The sequence below is a fragment of the Ornithorhynchus anatinus genome, chromosome 9 (assembly GCF_004115215.2).
Source record: "Ornithorhynchus anatinus isolate Pmale09 chromosome 9, mOrnAna1.pri.v4, whole genome shotgun sequence".
In the NCBI taxonomy this organism is placed as follows: Eukaryota; Metazoa; Chordata; class Mammalia; order Monotremata; family Ornithorhynchidae; genus Ornithorhynchus; species Ornithorhynchus anatinus.
In genome coordinates, this window is record NC_041736.1 from 2,499,514 (window position 1) to 2,515,963 (window position 16,450).

At 47.6% G+C, this 16,450-nt stretch overlaps 1 protein-coding gene across 4 annotated transcripts in view; it reads left to right on the top strand.

Moving 5' to 3' along the window:
- The window catches only part of ARHGAP15 (Rho GTPase activating protein 15), a 388,578-nt gene that overhangs the window by 207,946 nt on the left and 164,182 nt on the right, over positions 1-16,450 (top strand). For all 4 annotated transcript variants that reach the window (XM_039913099.1, XM_029072347.2, XM_029072345.2 and 1 more), the window contains exons 7-8: positions 5,426-5,524; positions 6,919-7,045. In XM_039913099.1, coding sequence (XP_039769033.1) covers positions 5,426-5,524; positions 6,919-7,045 — 226 coding nt within the window. The remainder of the gene's footprint in view (positions 1-5,425; positions 5,525-6,918; positions 7,046-16,450) is intronic.

Consider the following 16,450-nt stretch of genomic DNA (forward strand, 5'->3'; position numbering starts at 1 on the left):
AAAATGGGGATTAAGACTCTGAGCGCGCTGGGGGACAGGGACTGTGCCCAACCTGATCGACTTGTACACACTCTAGTTCTTAGAACAGTGCTTGGCACAAAGTGCTTAAGAAGTACCATGATGATTATTATTACATCTCTGTGAACTGTGTTCCCGGATCTCGATGTCGTTGACCTCCCCCTGGCTTTTGGAGTGGAGGGTGATTGGAAGGTGACGTAGGTGAAATGGCTCTAAGGAACAGAAAGTGTGTGTGATAGTTGGTCCAGCTCTCGTGATTATAAGGAAGTCGGAAGCCCATACCAGCTTTAAAAATCTCCAGCTGGTACAAAGTTGGATTCCCCGTGGTCACCAAATGGTCTCAGTCTTGCCCAATGGGCTTTGAAGAATAATGAAAAGAGGAAGGAGAGAGGATACGAAAGAGAACGACCAGTGTTTGATCTTCTCAGCACCTCCTCTTTCCCATCCCTATCTTCAACCCAATCTCGTTTGCCCAGGAGACCATCTTCTCTTATTGATCCTCTGAATCAGCCCCCCAGTTTCTTCTAATGTGGAGCATTCATAGGGTCCACTGAGCTGTTGGGAGGAAAGGCTAGTGGAGGAGACTGGTCTCTAAGCTCTAGACTGTAAGTTCCATGTGGGCAACTCTGTTATACTCTCCTGAGCGTTTAGGACAACACTCTGCACACAGTAAGCGCTCAGTAAATACGACTGATTGCTGCCAAGGCCAGATCACTGATGATTCTAGGCGACTTTGATATCCCTCTGATGTAGCTTTGAGTCTGTGTCTTCCGTAGGACGAAGTCCTTCTGAATTCTTGACTGGTGATGAAAGGGCGAAAAAGACACTGGGCTTCTTTGAGGAGATGTGTTAATTATTGATCCTGAGCTTAGCAGGGCTTTGACTTGTTCTCTCCTGGCAGGCACAACTTGGAAAGAGTTGGAATGAGGACAGGTGGTCCAAGCCAAAAAAGCAATTCCTTATGTGGACTTCAATGCACTGCTGGACTATCCAACTGTCAAGTTGGGAGATGAAATTTCCTCAAGGGGAGGAGGGAGGGAGAGAGAAAGAAAGGGAGGGGGAGAGAGCTATGGGCTAAGACTGAAAGGCAGCAGTGTTCTCCAGCAAAAGCACGACCTGCCTTTCAACCAAGAAGGACCCGTTAGTAGCGGTATTTTGTGAGCATCCCTTAGGTGCAGTGAACTGTAGTAAGCACATGGGATGGAACGACGGAAGCCCGAGACACGTTACCGGCCCACATCAGATTGGGCCTCTGGAGGAAAACCCATCAGAGAGAGTCAACACCATCCTTCCCTCCCCATCTCCTCCGCCGCAGATGCTGGAAACTTCGTCCTCACCCAGGGGAGATCTTGTAGAGCGGGGTAGACCTGAAGGCCATCTTTGGGGGAACACAGACATCCGAGCAGGAAAGATGGAGCAGCGTGGCTTAGTGGCTTTGGAGCCAGGGGACACGGACTCTAATCCTGACTCCGCCACTTGTCTGCTGTGTGACCTTGGGCGAGTCACTTAACTTCTCTGGTCCACAGTTACCTCAGCGGTAAAATGGTGATTCAGACTGTGAGCCCCATGTGGGACATGGACTACATCCAACGTTATCTAACGTCATCTACATCCAACGTTATTACTTTCTATGTTCTAGACTGCGAGCCCACTGTTGGGAAGGGATTGTCTCTATCTGTGGCCAAACTGTACTTTCCAAATGCTTAGTACAGTGCTCCGCACACAGTTAGCGCTCAATAAATACCATTGAATGAATGAATGAATATCTACCCCAGCACTGGAACATAGTAAGTGCTAAATTAATACCATTAAAAAAATGAATCAATAAATCAGTGATATTTATTGAACACCTACATGGTGCAGGGCACTATACTAAGCGCCTGGGAGAGTACAGTACAGCAGAATTGGTAGATGCAGTCCCTGCCCCCATTCAGAGGGTACTTCCGAAATACCATCTGGTGAGTGAAGGGTAAACTAGTCCACTTCACTAGGACTGTGGGGTTTTCAGCATAAATCCTTTCAGAGCTAGGAGTGAGCGATAAGGAGGTATTTCAAGAGTGTAAGCTTCTTGAGGGCAGGGATCATGTCTAATTACTCTATTGGACTCTCCCAAGGATGCAGTGTAGTTCTCTGCACACCTAAAGCGCTCGATAGATTCTACTGATTGAGTCTCTGACGAGCCCTAGGTCCAGAGTAAAATCTGGTGGAGAAAAGGGAGTCGAGATTGGGACAGGCTCCAGTGTTGTTTCTGCAACCGTCTCCCTCAACCGTCTCCACCGCAGATTCCAAGTTCATCATAGCAAAGGACGCTCCAGGAGCAGCGACCCAGTTTACATTCCCGCCCCTCTCCAGCCCGCCCCCCTCCGACTCCCAAACCATTTTCTCCTGTTATTTGTCATGCGTCATTTAGGATCGTGATCATAAATTGTTCAATCCCAACGTCCTGTCACGGCGAGCCACCTTTCCCAGCGTCTCTTCCCACGGGGGCCGGTCGCTCAAAGGGCAGACCCGGTTCGGCAAGACCCTCTCCGAGAACTCTGATCCGAACCCCGAGAGAGGCGATATCATAAAGTAGGGGAGAAACCTGCACCTTAAATGGGATTTACCAGCCGGAGTCTTTGGAACGACTTTCCTGTGAACGACAGGAATAGAGCAGAAGCAAGTCAATTACCGAGTGTAATTAGGAAGTGGATGCATTTAAACTGTAGAGAGCAGTAGCAGTCTTCTTGAAACTGTCTTGTTAGCCTGATTAGTATGAAGGAGGAGGAGAGTGTGGACCTGAACTGTTCCTTAGCGAGAAGGATGTTTTCAATGAATTGCGCCGGCCCGGGTCTCTGATTTTGTTTTCAGATGTAGTCATAGATCACCGGTTATATATGATTATTTACAAGAAGGCGGTCAGGCAAAGAAAAGCCTTGAATACATCTTGCTTTTGGCCTTATTGACCTTGATGCATCTTCACGGTATTTTGTGTAGCGCCCTTGCTAAAGCAAGGCAGAAACGGTTGTATTGGAGAAAAGCTCGCATTGTCAGAACCAGAAACTGACTCATGCCAAATCTCTCTCGGTCTTTAGCCTACCGTAAATCGCATTAGAACGGCGGCGATGAATAGTATCGATCAAGTTCGCGCTACGTACGAAGCACCGTGTGAAGCGCTGAGGTTACTACGATTAATCAGATCGGGCATAATTCCCATGGCATTGGTGGCTCACAATCTAAGAGGGAGGGAATCTGGCTGTCATCTGATAGATGAGGAAGGGAACTGAGGCTCAGAGCGGATAAGTGACTTGTCCAAGATCACACAGCAGGTCAGTGGAGGGGCTGGGATTAGAACACAGAACTGACTCCCAGGCCCAAGTTCTTTCTACAAGGCCATTCTGTTTCCCAAATGATCGACTGATTGATGACCTGGCTTATTAGTAAACTCCTGTCGTTTTGGGGGTGCTTAGTGGGTGAAGAGTGTTTCCTGTTTGTATTTCAATTCCGAGTCTACTCTTTGGGTTTGGATACTGAGAACTTTATTGAATAGAGGGATATTCGGAGAAGAATTGAGATGGGGACATCCTTATCTGCCTGTGGATAAGATAGAGAGCAGCGGACCCTTTGGAGTCATTAAAGCAAATCGATCGATGTCATTTATTGAGCACGCACTATGAACAGAGCACTGTACTAAGCCCTTGGGAGAGTCCAGTACAACGGACTGCAGCACTCCTTGCCCACTAGGAGCTTAGAGTCTAGAGGGAGCTTTCGGTAGAGAGTTAAAGATCCTCTTGTTCAAAATAACCAAGAAGGTTGAACCCTGGTTCGGGATAGATCCCATCTGGGGGATTGAATTCTTCCTGCTTCCTCTTTCTCCCCGGATCAGTATGGACCTGAGAAGGAGGAGAGATTGTGGATATACGGGGGTGTTTTGCCCCAGAGCAAAATCTAATGTGCGTGTGAGCTGTGGACCACACACGATTGGGGAATTCTCTCTTCCCGTCGGCTCTCTCTCCCTCTAGACGGTAAGCTCAGTCGGACAGGGAACGCTTCTACCAACTCTTTTGTATTGGACTCTCCCAAGCGCTTGGTACAGCGCTCTACGCACGGTAAGTCCTCAATTAATACCATAAATAGATCGATGACATCCTTCTCGGTAAAAGATGTCTTCTCGTGTTCCGCTCTACCTTCCCAATCTCAAACACCAACTCAGAGCAAAGAAAACTAGGAGACAGAAATGAAACCAGCAGAAGCACTTGGAAAAGTTCGCCCTCAAACCCCCAAAGTCTCACAGCTCTGGGGCCGGTAGTCAAGGAAGACGGAACAGCAGTGGATCTTAGAATTTACACTTTATTCATTCATTCGTTTATTCAATCATAATTTTTGAGTGTTTACCGGTTTTAGAGCACGGTACTAAGCGCTTGAGAGAATCCAGTATAACAATAAACGGACACGTTCCCTGCCCACGACGAGTTTAAAGCCCATACTTCCTCGAGAGGACCAGAACAGTTCGGTCTGATGTTGTGATTTGAGGAACACCTATAAAACTGTCACAATCAGGGTGGTCTTTGAGCAGCCATTTCTGGGCGAAGTCAGGGAGGATTACAGGTTTCTGCAGAGGGGGTGGCCTGTTTTCTCCTAGATGGGAATCAAGTCCAGCGAGCTAAGGAAAATGACACTTTACACACTGCATATGGCCAGCCATATAACAGAACTAAACGTCCACAGAATGAATGTTTGTTTGAGAAATATTCCCTCCGTGGGTCAAAAATATAAATGAACTTTTCTTTTAATACACTCGTTTTTCTGGTAATTTGGATCTTTATTATATTCCTATAGACCTTTATGGTTATGAAATTCGAAATGTCCATTGCTATTCATCTGACTGACCTGGGGAACCCTGGTGGTAAATAATGTATCTTTTAGAGTTCTCCTAGGTTTTAGAGTCATCCATAAAAAGAAATCAAACGTAAAGAATAAAATTCGGTTTGAGAAAAGAAAATAAAAACACCAAAAAGAAACAGGAAATTTGGAATTAATTCTGACACAACCGGGTGCATTTTTTCACAGTGTCGTGACTTAGCATTTACTGTCTGTGTTAACTCCAAACATCCCAGTGGTCTTCGTTTCTATCACTGGGATGAGGTGGGGGGATGGAGGGAGTTATGGAGATAATAATGATATTACAGAGACAATACCATATTTGTTACGACACAAGAGGTCAGTTTACAGAGAGAAATCATGAGATTCACCATGTCCCATCGTCCCAGCTCTCTGAGAGATAATTATGGGAACACGAAAAAGCGTTTCAGGAGATGAAAGAGCGTGTGGCAGAGCATACTTTTTTTGTGTTTAAAATTTCAAACAACCCTCCCCGACCCCAGTCCTTCCCTAGTGATTTTCTTACTTGTCCATTTTTTTCCCACAGATCACCACGGTGTCAGGGAACGAGTTCCTCCTTCAGTCGGATATCGACTTCATCATATCGGATTGGTTCCATGCCATCAAAAATGCAATTGACAAATTGGTACGTACGCATTTTGGCTGTTACCTTTATTAATTACAATGTCATCGTTTAAACCACACCGCTTGGGCTTCGACATTGGCCGCATTTGAGGAGGTGCCTCTGGGAAGAATCGACGCAGCAGACGGGATGGCAGAACCAAATTCCTTTCCCCTCCTCTCTCGTGCGAGGACCGTGCTTTCACTTCCCCGGAATGAGAAGGGCCTTGTTTTACTGGAGGTTGTAAAAAAGCACACAAGCGCTCAATAACTAATGAAGTTTTACGTTTTCCCTTTGTGCCGCCTTATGATCTACCTTCTTGAACAGAACTATTAATGTATTTAAGCCTCTTGTGCATTTCATATTACCGATTCTAAGGGAAGAGTCCCAGCCTGATTGATTGTTTTGGGTCTTCTCTAGGAAAGCTGGGTGTGTTTGGTGATTTTTCTCTGCAAATTAAGCCTCTCCAAACCTTTCCTTTCCTCCTCCTCCAAGGTGTGTTTGGTGGGAAGTCGCTTGTTGGGGTTAAGTCTTCTGAGTCAGGCGGATCTGTTGTGAAGCAGCATGGTTTAGTATGAAGCGGCATGGCTTAGTGGATAAAGCACAGGCCTGGAAGTCAGAAAGACCTGGATTCTAATCCCTGCTCTGCCACGTGTCTGCTGTTTGACCTTGGGCATGTAACTTCACTTCTCTGGGCCTCAGTTGCCTCATCTGGAAAATGGGGACTGAGGCCGTGAGTCCTATGTGTCACAGGGACTGTATCCAACCTAGTTACCGTGTATCTACCCCAGTGCTTAGAGCTTTGCACATAGTGAGCACTTAGTAAGTACCATAATTAGCATTATTATCATTTTTACTGTGACTTCCCAAGGAAAATCCAAAAGGAACTTTGGATTGTCCTTGAAAGAGGTGATCGCCATGCCATTTGCTGGCTGCCATTTCACCCCCTCCTTTCCTAAATGAACACTTTATTTTATTTTTTTAATTCATATTTTGGGGGGAGAGGAGGACCAAAGGGACCAAATGGAGTTGAGAAATGAGGGAGGATCCCACCTACACTCTTCTCCCTCAAATCACTTCTTTAGAATAGTAATAATGGTGATAATTATGGTATTTGTTAAGAGCTTACTATGTGCCGGGCACTGTTCTAAGCGCCGGGGTGGATACAAGCAAATCAGGTTGGACACAGTCCCTGTCCCATGTGGGGTGCAAAGTCTCAATCCCCATTTTACAGATGAAGTAACTGAGGCCCAGAGAAGGGAAGTGAATCGCCCGAAGTCATGCAGCAGACACGTGGCGGAGCCGGGATTAGGACCCCCGACCTTCTCGCTCCCAGGCCTGAAAGCGACAGAGCGTCCGTCGGTTGATGACCGTGTCTGGGGCGAGACCTACTTAACCTGAGCGTCCGTCCTTTCCAGCCTAAGAATCCCAGCTGCGGGTCCCAGAATCGGGACTTCAAAATCCAGCGATCCTCTAGCACCGAACTGCTGAGCCACATCGATCCGGAGGTGAGGGAGCAGAAACCCGAGCACCGAAAATCGCTCAGTGAGTACTTTCTCTTTCCCTCCCGGGGAAGCCGGCCACGGGGGTGGGGTGGCTAAGGGCCCGAGCCCCTCCAACTGAGGTTTGAGCCAAATTCATTTCACTTGTGAGGCTGAGCCCAGCTCCAGGGAGGTGCATCTGAGCACTGGAGGGCAGTGTTGATACTCAGGTTGGGATGGGAACGTCAACTCACTGGGAAAATATTGTTCCCGAGGCTCCGGTCTGGGCTTTGAGGCAACCTGAGTCTTGGTATGTGGTTTGCTTTGTAAGAGGAAAACGTCAATCGTTGTCTCCTGTTGTTGGAGTGAGTAAACCTGTAATTATGTGGGGGAGAGCCTCCTCCAGCCATGCGCCGTTTAGACTGGTAGCTAGAACGATGGGGAGATAGGCCCAACCGGGGCTCTTCTCCCGGTGGCGTTCTCCACCAGCCGGGAGGGAGGGCGAGCTGGACCAGGAAGGAAATCTGGGAGGGACGGGAAAGGCAGCGGGAGGAGGGTGACGACTCAGAAAGAAGCGAGGAAGATGAATCCTTCCCACTTCCCTATCTGCAGCCCCGACGGTTTGCTGGATGCGTAGATGTCTCGAGAAGCAGTGTTGCCTAGTGGATAGAGCCCGGGCCTGGCAGTCAGAAGGTCATGGTTCTAACGCCGGCTCTGCCACGTGTCTCTGTGTGACCTTGGGCGAGTCACTTCGCTTCTCCGGGCCTCAGTTACCTCATCTGTAAAATGGGGATTGAGACCGTGAGCTGCACGTGGGACCGTGTCCAACCCTGTCCGCTTGTATCCAGTTAGCGATGAGTACAGTGTTTGGCGCATAGTAAGCACTTAACGAATACCATTGTTTTTACTATTATTCATATCGGGAGATCCCCTAAGACAGTTGAGACAAAGAGGGGTCACTGACCCAGCATTACCTAGCTGCCTCCCGCCCACTGGAGGTTGGAAGCTCTTTAGGGGCGAGGATTTGTATCTACCAATTCTACTGTATCCTGATAGTTTTCCAAGTACCAAAGACTGTGTGGTCTGCACACAGTGAGCACTTAATAAATACCACTGAGTGCTGGTTAGGGACCAAGTCCAAAGTAGAACTCAAATCCTGGCTGCCCCACTTCTTACTTCACCGACTAGGGCTGGCTAACTCTGTAAGGGAGAAAAAGTATTCATCGCTTTCCTGTGTGCAAAGCAGGGACGGCGTAGCCGAGAGAAAAAAGCATTCGACAGCAGGACAGTAGCCCCCAGGCTTTAGTTGCGAATCGGCCTCTGGCCTGCTGGGTGACCTTGGGCTAGTCACTTAACCTCTCTGGGCCCTAGTTTCCTCATCGGTGAAAGAGGGATAAAATACCTGCTGTGTTCACTCTCTCCACAAGAAGGAGCCTACATTCTAAGGGGAGAGAGAGGGATAAAATAATTACAAATAAAGTATGCTCAAAAGTGGAACCCACGTTCCAAGGGCCCTCTAGACGCTAAGCTAGTTTTGGGCAGAGAATGTAATAGTAATAATAATAATAATAATAATAATAGCAACTGTGCTATTTGTTAAGTGCTTCCTTTGTGCCAGGCATCGTGTCAAATGCTGGGCTAGGTACAAGGTAATCAGATTGGATACAGTCCCTGCCCCACATGGAGCTCACGGTCTCATTCCCCATTTTACAGATGAGGGAACTGAGGCACAGAGACGACTTGCCCAAAGTCGCAGAGCAGACAAGTGGCAGAGCCGGGATTGAAACCCAGGTCCTCTGACTCCCAGACCCATGTTTTTTCTCCTAGGCCACGATGTGTCTGTTCTATTGTTGCTCGTACTCTCCCAAGCCCTCAGTCCAGTGCCCTGCAAATAGTAGGGGCTCGGTGAATGTCAGATACTCTAGTCAGCGGCAATCACAGTTCCTCCAGAGAATAGCTGTGGGTGCGAGTGGCAATAGATAGAATTCCTCAAAAGGCGGCAGATGATGTCTTCAGGTGATGTCTTCTGGTGGCATCTTCAGATTACACAGCGGTGGCTCAACGACCATTTAGGGGCTGTCTGCCGCCACTCTGAAGAGCTCACAGTCGCTCCAACAGTAGAAAAAGGTTGGTTATTCCCCACCCCGGGGCGTAGATCCAATAGGTTATGCGCTCTTTATAGTTCAGTAGACCCATCCATCGATCAAATGCACCCCTCCTGTATCCATAGCCTAGAATAATAATGCTAATCACTGAGATAGTCTTCAAGTGTTGACTATGTGCAAAGCATCGTTCTAAAAACTAAGGTAGATCCAACAGTCTCCAACAGTCCTGTGGGCAGGAAATGTGTCCGTTGATTGTTCATTCAGTCGCATTTATTATGTGCTTACTTTGTGCAGACATTGTACTAAACACATGGGAAAGTACAATGCAGCAATAAACAGTGACATTCCCTGCCCACAACGAGCTCGTAGCTTAAAGGGAATGCTATATTGTACTCACCCAAGTGCCTAGTACAGTGCTCTGCACACAGTAAGTGCTCAGTAAATACAGATGAATGAGTGAATACAGACACAGTTGCTTTCCCTTGAGGGGCTCATAGTCTAAGAGGGAGGGACAACAGGCATTTGATCCTCAAATGAAGAAACTGAGGCCATCAGATTGGGCACGGTCCATGTCTCGCAGGGGGCTCACGGTTTTAATTTCCATTTCACAGAGAAGGTCACTGAGGCCCAGAGACGTGAAGTGACTTGCCCAAGGTCACAGAGCGGACGGGTGGTGGAGCCAAGGTTAAAACCCCGGTCTCCTGATTCCCCTCCCTCGGCTCTTTCCACTAGGCCACGCTGCTTGGCAGAGTACTCTTAAGGTAAATGGCACGGTCCCTGTCCTCAAAGAATTTACAATCTGATGGGGAAGGCAGACCCAGAACAGCTTACAGATAGGAGGAAAAAGAGAATGGAAAGTTAGCTAAAACGCGTGTAAATGTAGGAGGAATGCTGGGTGAAATCCCCTAGCCTGGATTCCACAAAACGGATTGATTTCATCCCCCGAGATTAAATAATTAGGGAGAGTAGAGAAACACAGTATTCACTTACTTATTAGTAGTCTAAGCACAAACTTTATTGTCAGTTTTCTGTCTTTGGCTTTCCGTGCCCTTAACGTTCACACAAGTATCGTCGCCAGGATGGAGCCAAAGTCACTTTAAAGAGGCATGAGAACGTTGTTAGCAGTCAACAGGTGGCCGTTTCATTGTCCGGTCTGTCTGTTAGACCGGGGGGAAAAGACGCTGTCTCGAAAAGCGGCTTCATAAAGTTAAGAAGGTTAAATATTCTGGTTGGGTTTTTTTTTTTTTTCTTGAGGACTGCCAACACTATTAAATACCCATCAGATATTTTAAGATAGCACTTGTGTCCGCCTTAGAAGAGGAAGAGAAGCCAAGAAATTCCACGTGAAGGCCAAGCCACTGTGGGAAAGGCAGGATGATAATGTGAGGCGAAAAGATGAGGGTCGCTGACAGACCGACATTTAGAAGCTCCTCTCAAGATCACTTAGTGCATCATCTGTCCGACTCTGTCCTTCACAGAGAAACGTGTAGGGAAAGATTCCGGGCGACTCATTGCAGACCTCGACGTCCCATCTTCTAAGTCCTAAAGCCGGCTCCCATCTCAGCTCTGAGACGCTCCAAGCCATCAGGGGAACTTGGCGACGCTCCTGCCGAAGCTATTATTCATCTCCCCAGAGCCCTGCGGTTGATCCGGTGGCCTGTGGGAATCGGGTGTCCTGGGTTCTAATTCTGGTTCTGCCTGAAGGTGGATAACATGGGCATGGGTGGCACATGTATTTTGCAGTGTGCTGCCCCTTGCTCACCTGTTGTCTTGCCTCATTTCTGCGCCCCAGCGGGAACACGACGGGCAGGAATGAGAGAGTGAGAGTAGTGCTGTGCCAGCCACTAGCTCTAGAATCAACTCCTCAGTGCAGGTGCTCCGTCTTAATAACTGTGGTGGTGTTTGTGAAGCACTTGCTGCGTGCCGGAAGCCTTAGTAAGTCCTGGGTTAGCTACAAACAAATCGGGTTGGACACAGTCCCTGTCCCGCATGGGGATACGTTCTTAATCCCCACTTTACGGATGACATAACTGAGGCACAGAGAGGTGAAATGACTTGTCCAAGGTCAAATAGCAGACAAGGGGTGGAGGCAGGGCTAGAAGGCAGGTCCTTCTTGCTTCCAGGCCGTTCGCCATCCACTAAGCCACACTGCTTTTCATCTTGAAGTCTTGAACACTCAGAGCTGAGGCTCGCCTTTGGGAGACTCCATCGTTCCCCAGTCCCTCTTTCTTCTTTCTTCCTGTCTGTACATCATTCTGTCCTGCCTCCCCATTAGATTGTAAACTCTGGAGGACAGGGCGTGTTAGTTTTTGTTTTGTTGTGAAGGGACCTTAGACCATTGAGCAGCAGAGTGTAGGTGCTTTGTAAATCTCTCTGACCGATCACCGGATGAAGTGGGTTTTGGGGGTAAGCATAAGGCCGAATCGAGGAGGTTGTCCCCGTGAAGATGAGGAACGCAGGGAAAGAGAGTCTCTGACAGTCGTTCATTCATTCAATAGTATTTATTGAGCGCTTACTATGTGCAGAGCGCTGTACTAAGCGCTTGGAATGAACAAGTCGGCAACAGATAGATACAGTCCCTGCCGTTTGGCGGGCTTACAGTCTAATCCTGGATCTGCTATCATTCCTCAGGATCTGGAGTGGGGCCGATGTCTCTGACCAGCCACTGCCCTCTTCCACCATTTTGTTTGTCTCCTCTAGTAGAGAAGATTGCCGACAGGAGGGGCCGCTGACTGGGTGTGGGCCACAGATGGTCAGGCTAGAGCCATTTGTCCAGAAAACTGTCCCTCCACGCTCCCGAGACAGACATTTCCTCCCAAGACCCCACCCCTCCAACCTCTCTAAGCACCAAGCTGTATTCCACAGGCAAGTTCGTTTGCTGCCATGGATACGCAAACGAACGATAGGCGAGACCCCGGCTACAGGCGTGGGGAGGTCGGGGTGGACGGAGCGATGAGACGATTGATTCTGTAATAATACACTTGGATGGAGGCTGGATGAATTTTGGGGGGTTTGTGACGATTTCAGACCGACCTGGATTTTTGAATCTGTTTGGAGGAAGATCTAATCAGTCCCTTCACGATTCCTTACAATTTAGTCGGAAGAAAAACAAATCACATGGGGACTATCGTTTCAAAATAGATCGTTTTTCCAGCTTCAAAGTTGCAACTTTCAAACGGCATCTTAAACGAGCTCTCCGAATTCTCCAAGGTAAAGGTCGCCCGTAGACCTACTTTCCAAACAAAGTTTTGGATCCTTGTTATTTTCTTCTTTCCGCAGCAAATATTATCTTACTTAAATTTTGACCTTTCGGGTAGTGAAGTAATTAAGAGAATTTGCAAAAAAGTGTATTATTGATTCCAAAAAGAAGTCAGAGCCGTTTCTTGGCTAAATATGTAATTAGGCAATTGTTTAAAACACACAGAATGGAGACTGCTCTGGAGGACATAATCTGTTTTTTGAACATTCGTTTTTATTAAGAATTTTGTAGAAAAGATGAACAATCTTGCCAATCCACAAAAATAATAAGATGAAAAAGCCATCTGCCCAGAAAACAAAAACAATATTAAAATTGCACAAATATATAATCTCCAGTCCCAGAGAGCCAGACGCATTCTTACCTGGGAACAAACCACAAGCATCATAATATTGCAATGAGAGGGTGAGCGTTTGGAGTGAGAGAAATGCAAAATATCTTGTGAAGGGGCAGAAGGTGGAGAAGCATAGAGGCCTAGTGGCTAGAGCACGGGACCGGGAATCAGAAGGACCTGGGCTCTATTCCCGACTCTGCCATTTGTCTGCTGGGTGATCTTGGGCAAGTCACTTAACTTCTCTGTGCCTAAGTTACCTCATCTTTAAGATGCAGATTAAAATGCTGATCGTGAGCCCCACAAGGGACATGGACTGCGTCCAACCTGATTTGCTTGTATCTACTCCAGCGCTTAGTGGGGTGTGTCCGGTTCATAGTAAGCATTTAACAAACATCATAAAAAAGGGTCAGACACCCTCCCTAAGCCCTCTTTCCCTTCTCTTCAACTCTCTTCTTCGTCACCCTGACTTGCTCCCTTTAATCACCCCTCACCCAGCCCCAGAGCACTTTTGTAAAAATCTGTAGTCCATTTATTTAAATTAATGTCTGTCTCCCCACCTAGACTATAATCTGGTTGTGGGCAGGGAATGCGTCTGCTCTATTATTATATCGTACTCACATTGTACAGTGATCTGCATACAGTAAAGGCTCAATAAATATTATTGACTGATTGACTGACTTAACTAGTGCCCCAGGTAATTAACTAATCCCCTACATAGTTAACTAGCCAAAGTGGACCAATCTAGAAAAATATTCCACCAAATGAAATACTGCTTCCCAGGCAACCCCCACCATCGCCATGAGAATTGTTCAGCTTCCCCAGAGAAAGCAAGGCCATTAGACTGAAATATAAACGAAAAGGAAGAATGGGAATATGTTTCCTCGCACATCGCCAATGGATAGGAAATGGCTCCTCTCTGACAATTAGAGCTCTTAAGTTTAAATTCGAAATACATTTGATAACCATCAGATATCTCGATTGGAAGAAAGGAAATGACAACATTTCGGTGAGCAGTTTGTGCTTCGAAGAGATTAGAGTTTTGGGGTGAATCGAGGGTGATTTTGAATACATCGATGAGATGAATCTGTGTTTAGTCTTCATCTGGTGTTCCCCAAATAATTTGTCAGAACCTCCCTGGCCACAGAACCCCATCTGGGGGCCTTTGTGTCAGTATAACACTCAACGACTCAGAGACATGTTTCCAAAGTGTTCCCAGAATCCTCAGAAACTCGAGAAGCAGCGGGGCCTAATGGAAATAGGACTGAGAGTAAGAGGACCTGGGTTCTAATCCAAGCTCTCCCTCGTGCCTGCCCTGTGACCTTGGGCAAGTCATTTATTCTCTGTGCCTCAGTTCCCTCATCTGAAAAATTAGAGTTAAATACGTGTTTTCCCTATCTTAGACCATGAGCCCCATGTGGGGCAGGGTCTGAGTTCAACCTGACTGTATTGGCTGTACCCCAGCTCATAGCACAGTGCTTGGCACATAGGGCTTTAACAAATACCCAAATTATTATTTTCCTCCTAATTTCTCCCCATGAGGTGGTGCGTAGCACCTTAGATTTGAACTCCAACAGGACATTGATTCTCCTCTTGGCACTCAGGCACGGTCCCAGCAAAGGAAAATGGATCATCATTCGTCTTTGCCTAAGATGCCAGGTTTGTTCCCCGTTCTGGCAGAGATCTGTTACCTTGAACCTTGTCACGGCCCCTTATCCAATTCTTCCGAACACCAGGGGTGAGACTTTCTCATCACAGAAGCAGTCCTATCTAGCTAATTCTTAGTTGTATTGGACTAGCACGAGTTTAAAGTCCCAAAAGAAGATGGCACCCGAAGACCCCAACCATAGTTGACGGCACCTCCTCCGGCCACTCCAAGTTCTGTACGCACTGCATCTGTGCCCAGTTTTGCTTCCGACATGGCCTGCAGCTTGATGCCCTTGGGGTGGGAGGTGGGAACAGAAAGAATGCAGGGAACCTTTTACCTCATAGTGGTTTGTGGGGACTGGAGGCGCCTCCTCGGATCCTTAGTGGCCATCCTGGTTCCTAGGTATTTCTGGGTCAGGCAGTCCAAAACCAAGATGGCCACCACAGACTCCAGCCTCAGATGACATCAGTCCCCACCAGCCACTGCCAGCTAAAATCCTTTTCTTCCTCACTGTTCTCACAGCACAACCTCAGGTTGTAGTTGCCAATTATATGGTCAGCCTACTTATAGCATACCAGGCACTAGAGTTGCAATCCTGTTAGGATCAGATTTCTACACTCCCCCCTCCCCACTCTCCTTCTCTCTCTCTCTCTCTCTGCTACAAAGGTGGCGAAGAGCAGAGTCCATCCTGGCCTTTGGAGGGTCCCCCACCCTAAAGTCGGCTTCCTTTGTCAACTCAGGATAATCCTTCCAGACTGCCCAGATTTCAAGTTCTGGTTTCTGGCTTCTCCTTTCCTCCATGGTTCCCTTCCCTGCTGATTTCTGGTGTCGAGATGCTGGCAGGTATTCACGGGGAAAGAATCTTGGGTAGTTAACAAGTTGTTTGTCCCGGTCCAGGGCCTGGAGCTTTCTCGGCATGAAAGGCACAGAAAACTTTTAATAACCAATAAATACCTGCCCCTTTTATACAACTACTTCGGTGGGAAACCGACCCAACTCTGAGGAAGGCCAGTTCTGAGAAGGTGAGACCGGGGCCATCCCACCAAACTTTTCTGACAGGGGTTTCAAAATGAGGCTACGAAATGCATGAACCTCAAGCATGATACTTTCTGTTTTCCAACCGCGGATCGGTTAACAAACAGGGCTGGCGCTGATTATCTCTGCGTCAGTGCCTTGGGGGCTCAAGAATGCCCCTCGCTGGCACGTGTATGTGCAGATGGCTTTATGCACAGTTAAAATGATCGTTAGTCTCCTAGACTCTGTCACACTGCAGTGGTCGCTTCTTCGGCTAAATCGAGAAGATTCCTTCTGTTTAAACACGGAGGTGACATCTTCGTTCTGGGTCTCTGACTAAAGAGAAGCAGGGTAGCCTAATGGGAAGACAGCGGGTTCTAGTCTGAGAGTCAGAGGCCCTGGGTTCTAATCCTGGCTCTGCCACTTTTCTATGTCACTTGGAGAAAGTCACTTCACTTCTCTGTGCCTCAGTTCCTCATCTGCAAAATGGGGTTTGATTACTTGTTCTCCCTCCTACTTAGACTGTGAGCCCCATCTGATACCTGATGATTTTGATTCTAAGTGAGCACTTAGATTGCCACATAGGAGGCACTTAACAAATACCACAATCGATTATTATTCTTAGGAAGAGACCTGGTAAAAGTGTGGGGAGCACCTGGATGATGTGGGGGGAATAAATGAGTTTTGGAAGCCTTTTGCACGAGGGTATGGGCCATTTTTACTCTATGGTGACATTTTGTGGGAGAACCCAGGTTGACGAGGCTTGAAAATTTGTTACCGTTCATTTCGTGTTGGGATCTGTCCCGTCGGTGTTCACTCCACAGTGACACCGGGGGCAATCTCACCTAGCCAGCTCTTTGAGCCGGTCTCCAAGTCCCCGACAAGGCCTGGGAGTGGCCGATCAGGGTTCAGAAGGCCTCAGGTGGCTCATCCCAGGACACTGACCATTCCTGAGAGATTTCATTCAGGACCAAGAAAGCCCAAGCTGGCACCTTTCTGACTTACTAGCTCTTTTTGAATCCTGACCTTCTCCCACCCCTAAAATCCTCACCCACTTTTCACCCCCAGAGGTTGGCTCCTCTAATCTATACTCTCTCCTCTTCTCCCCTGCCCCC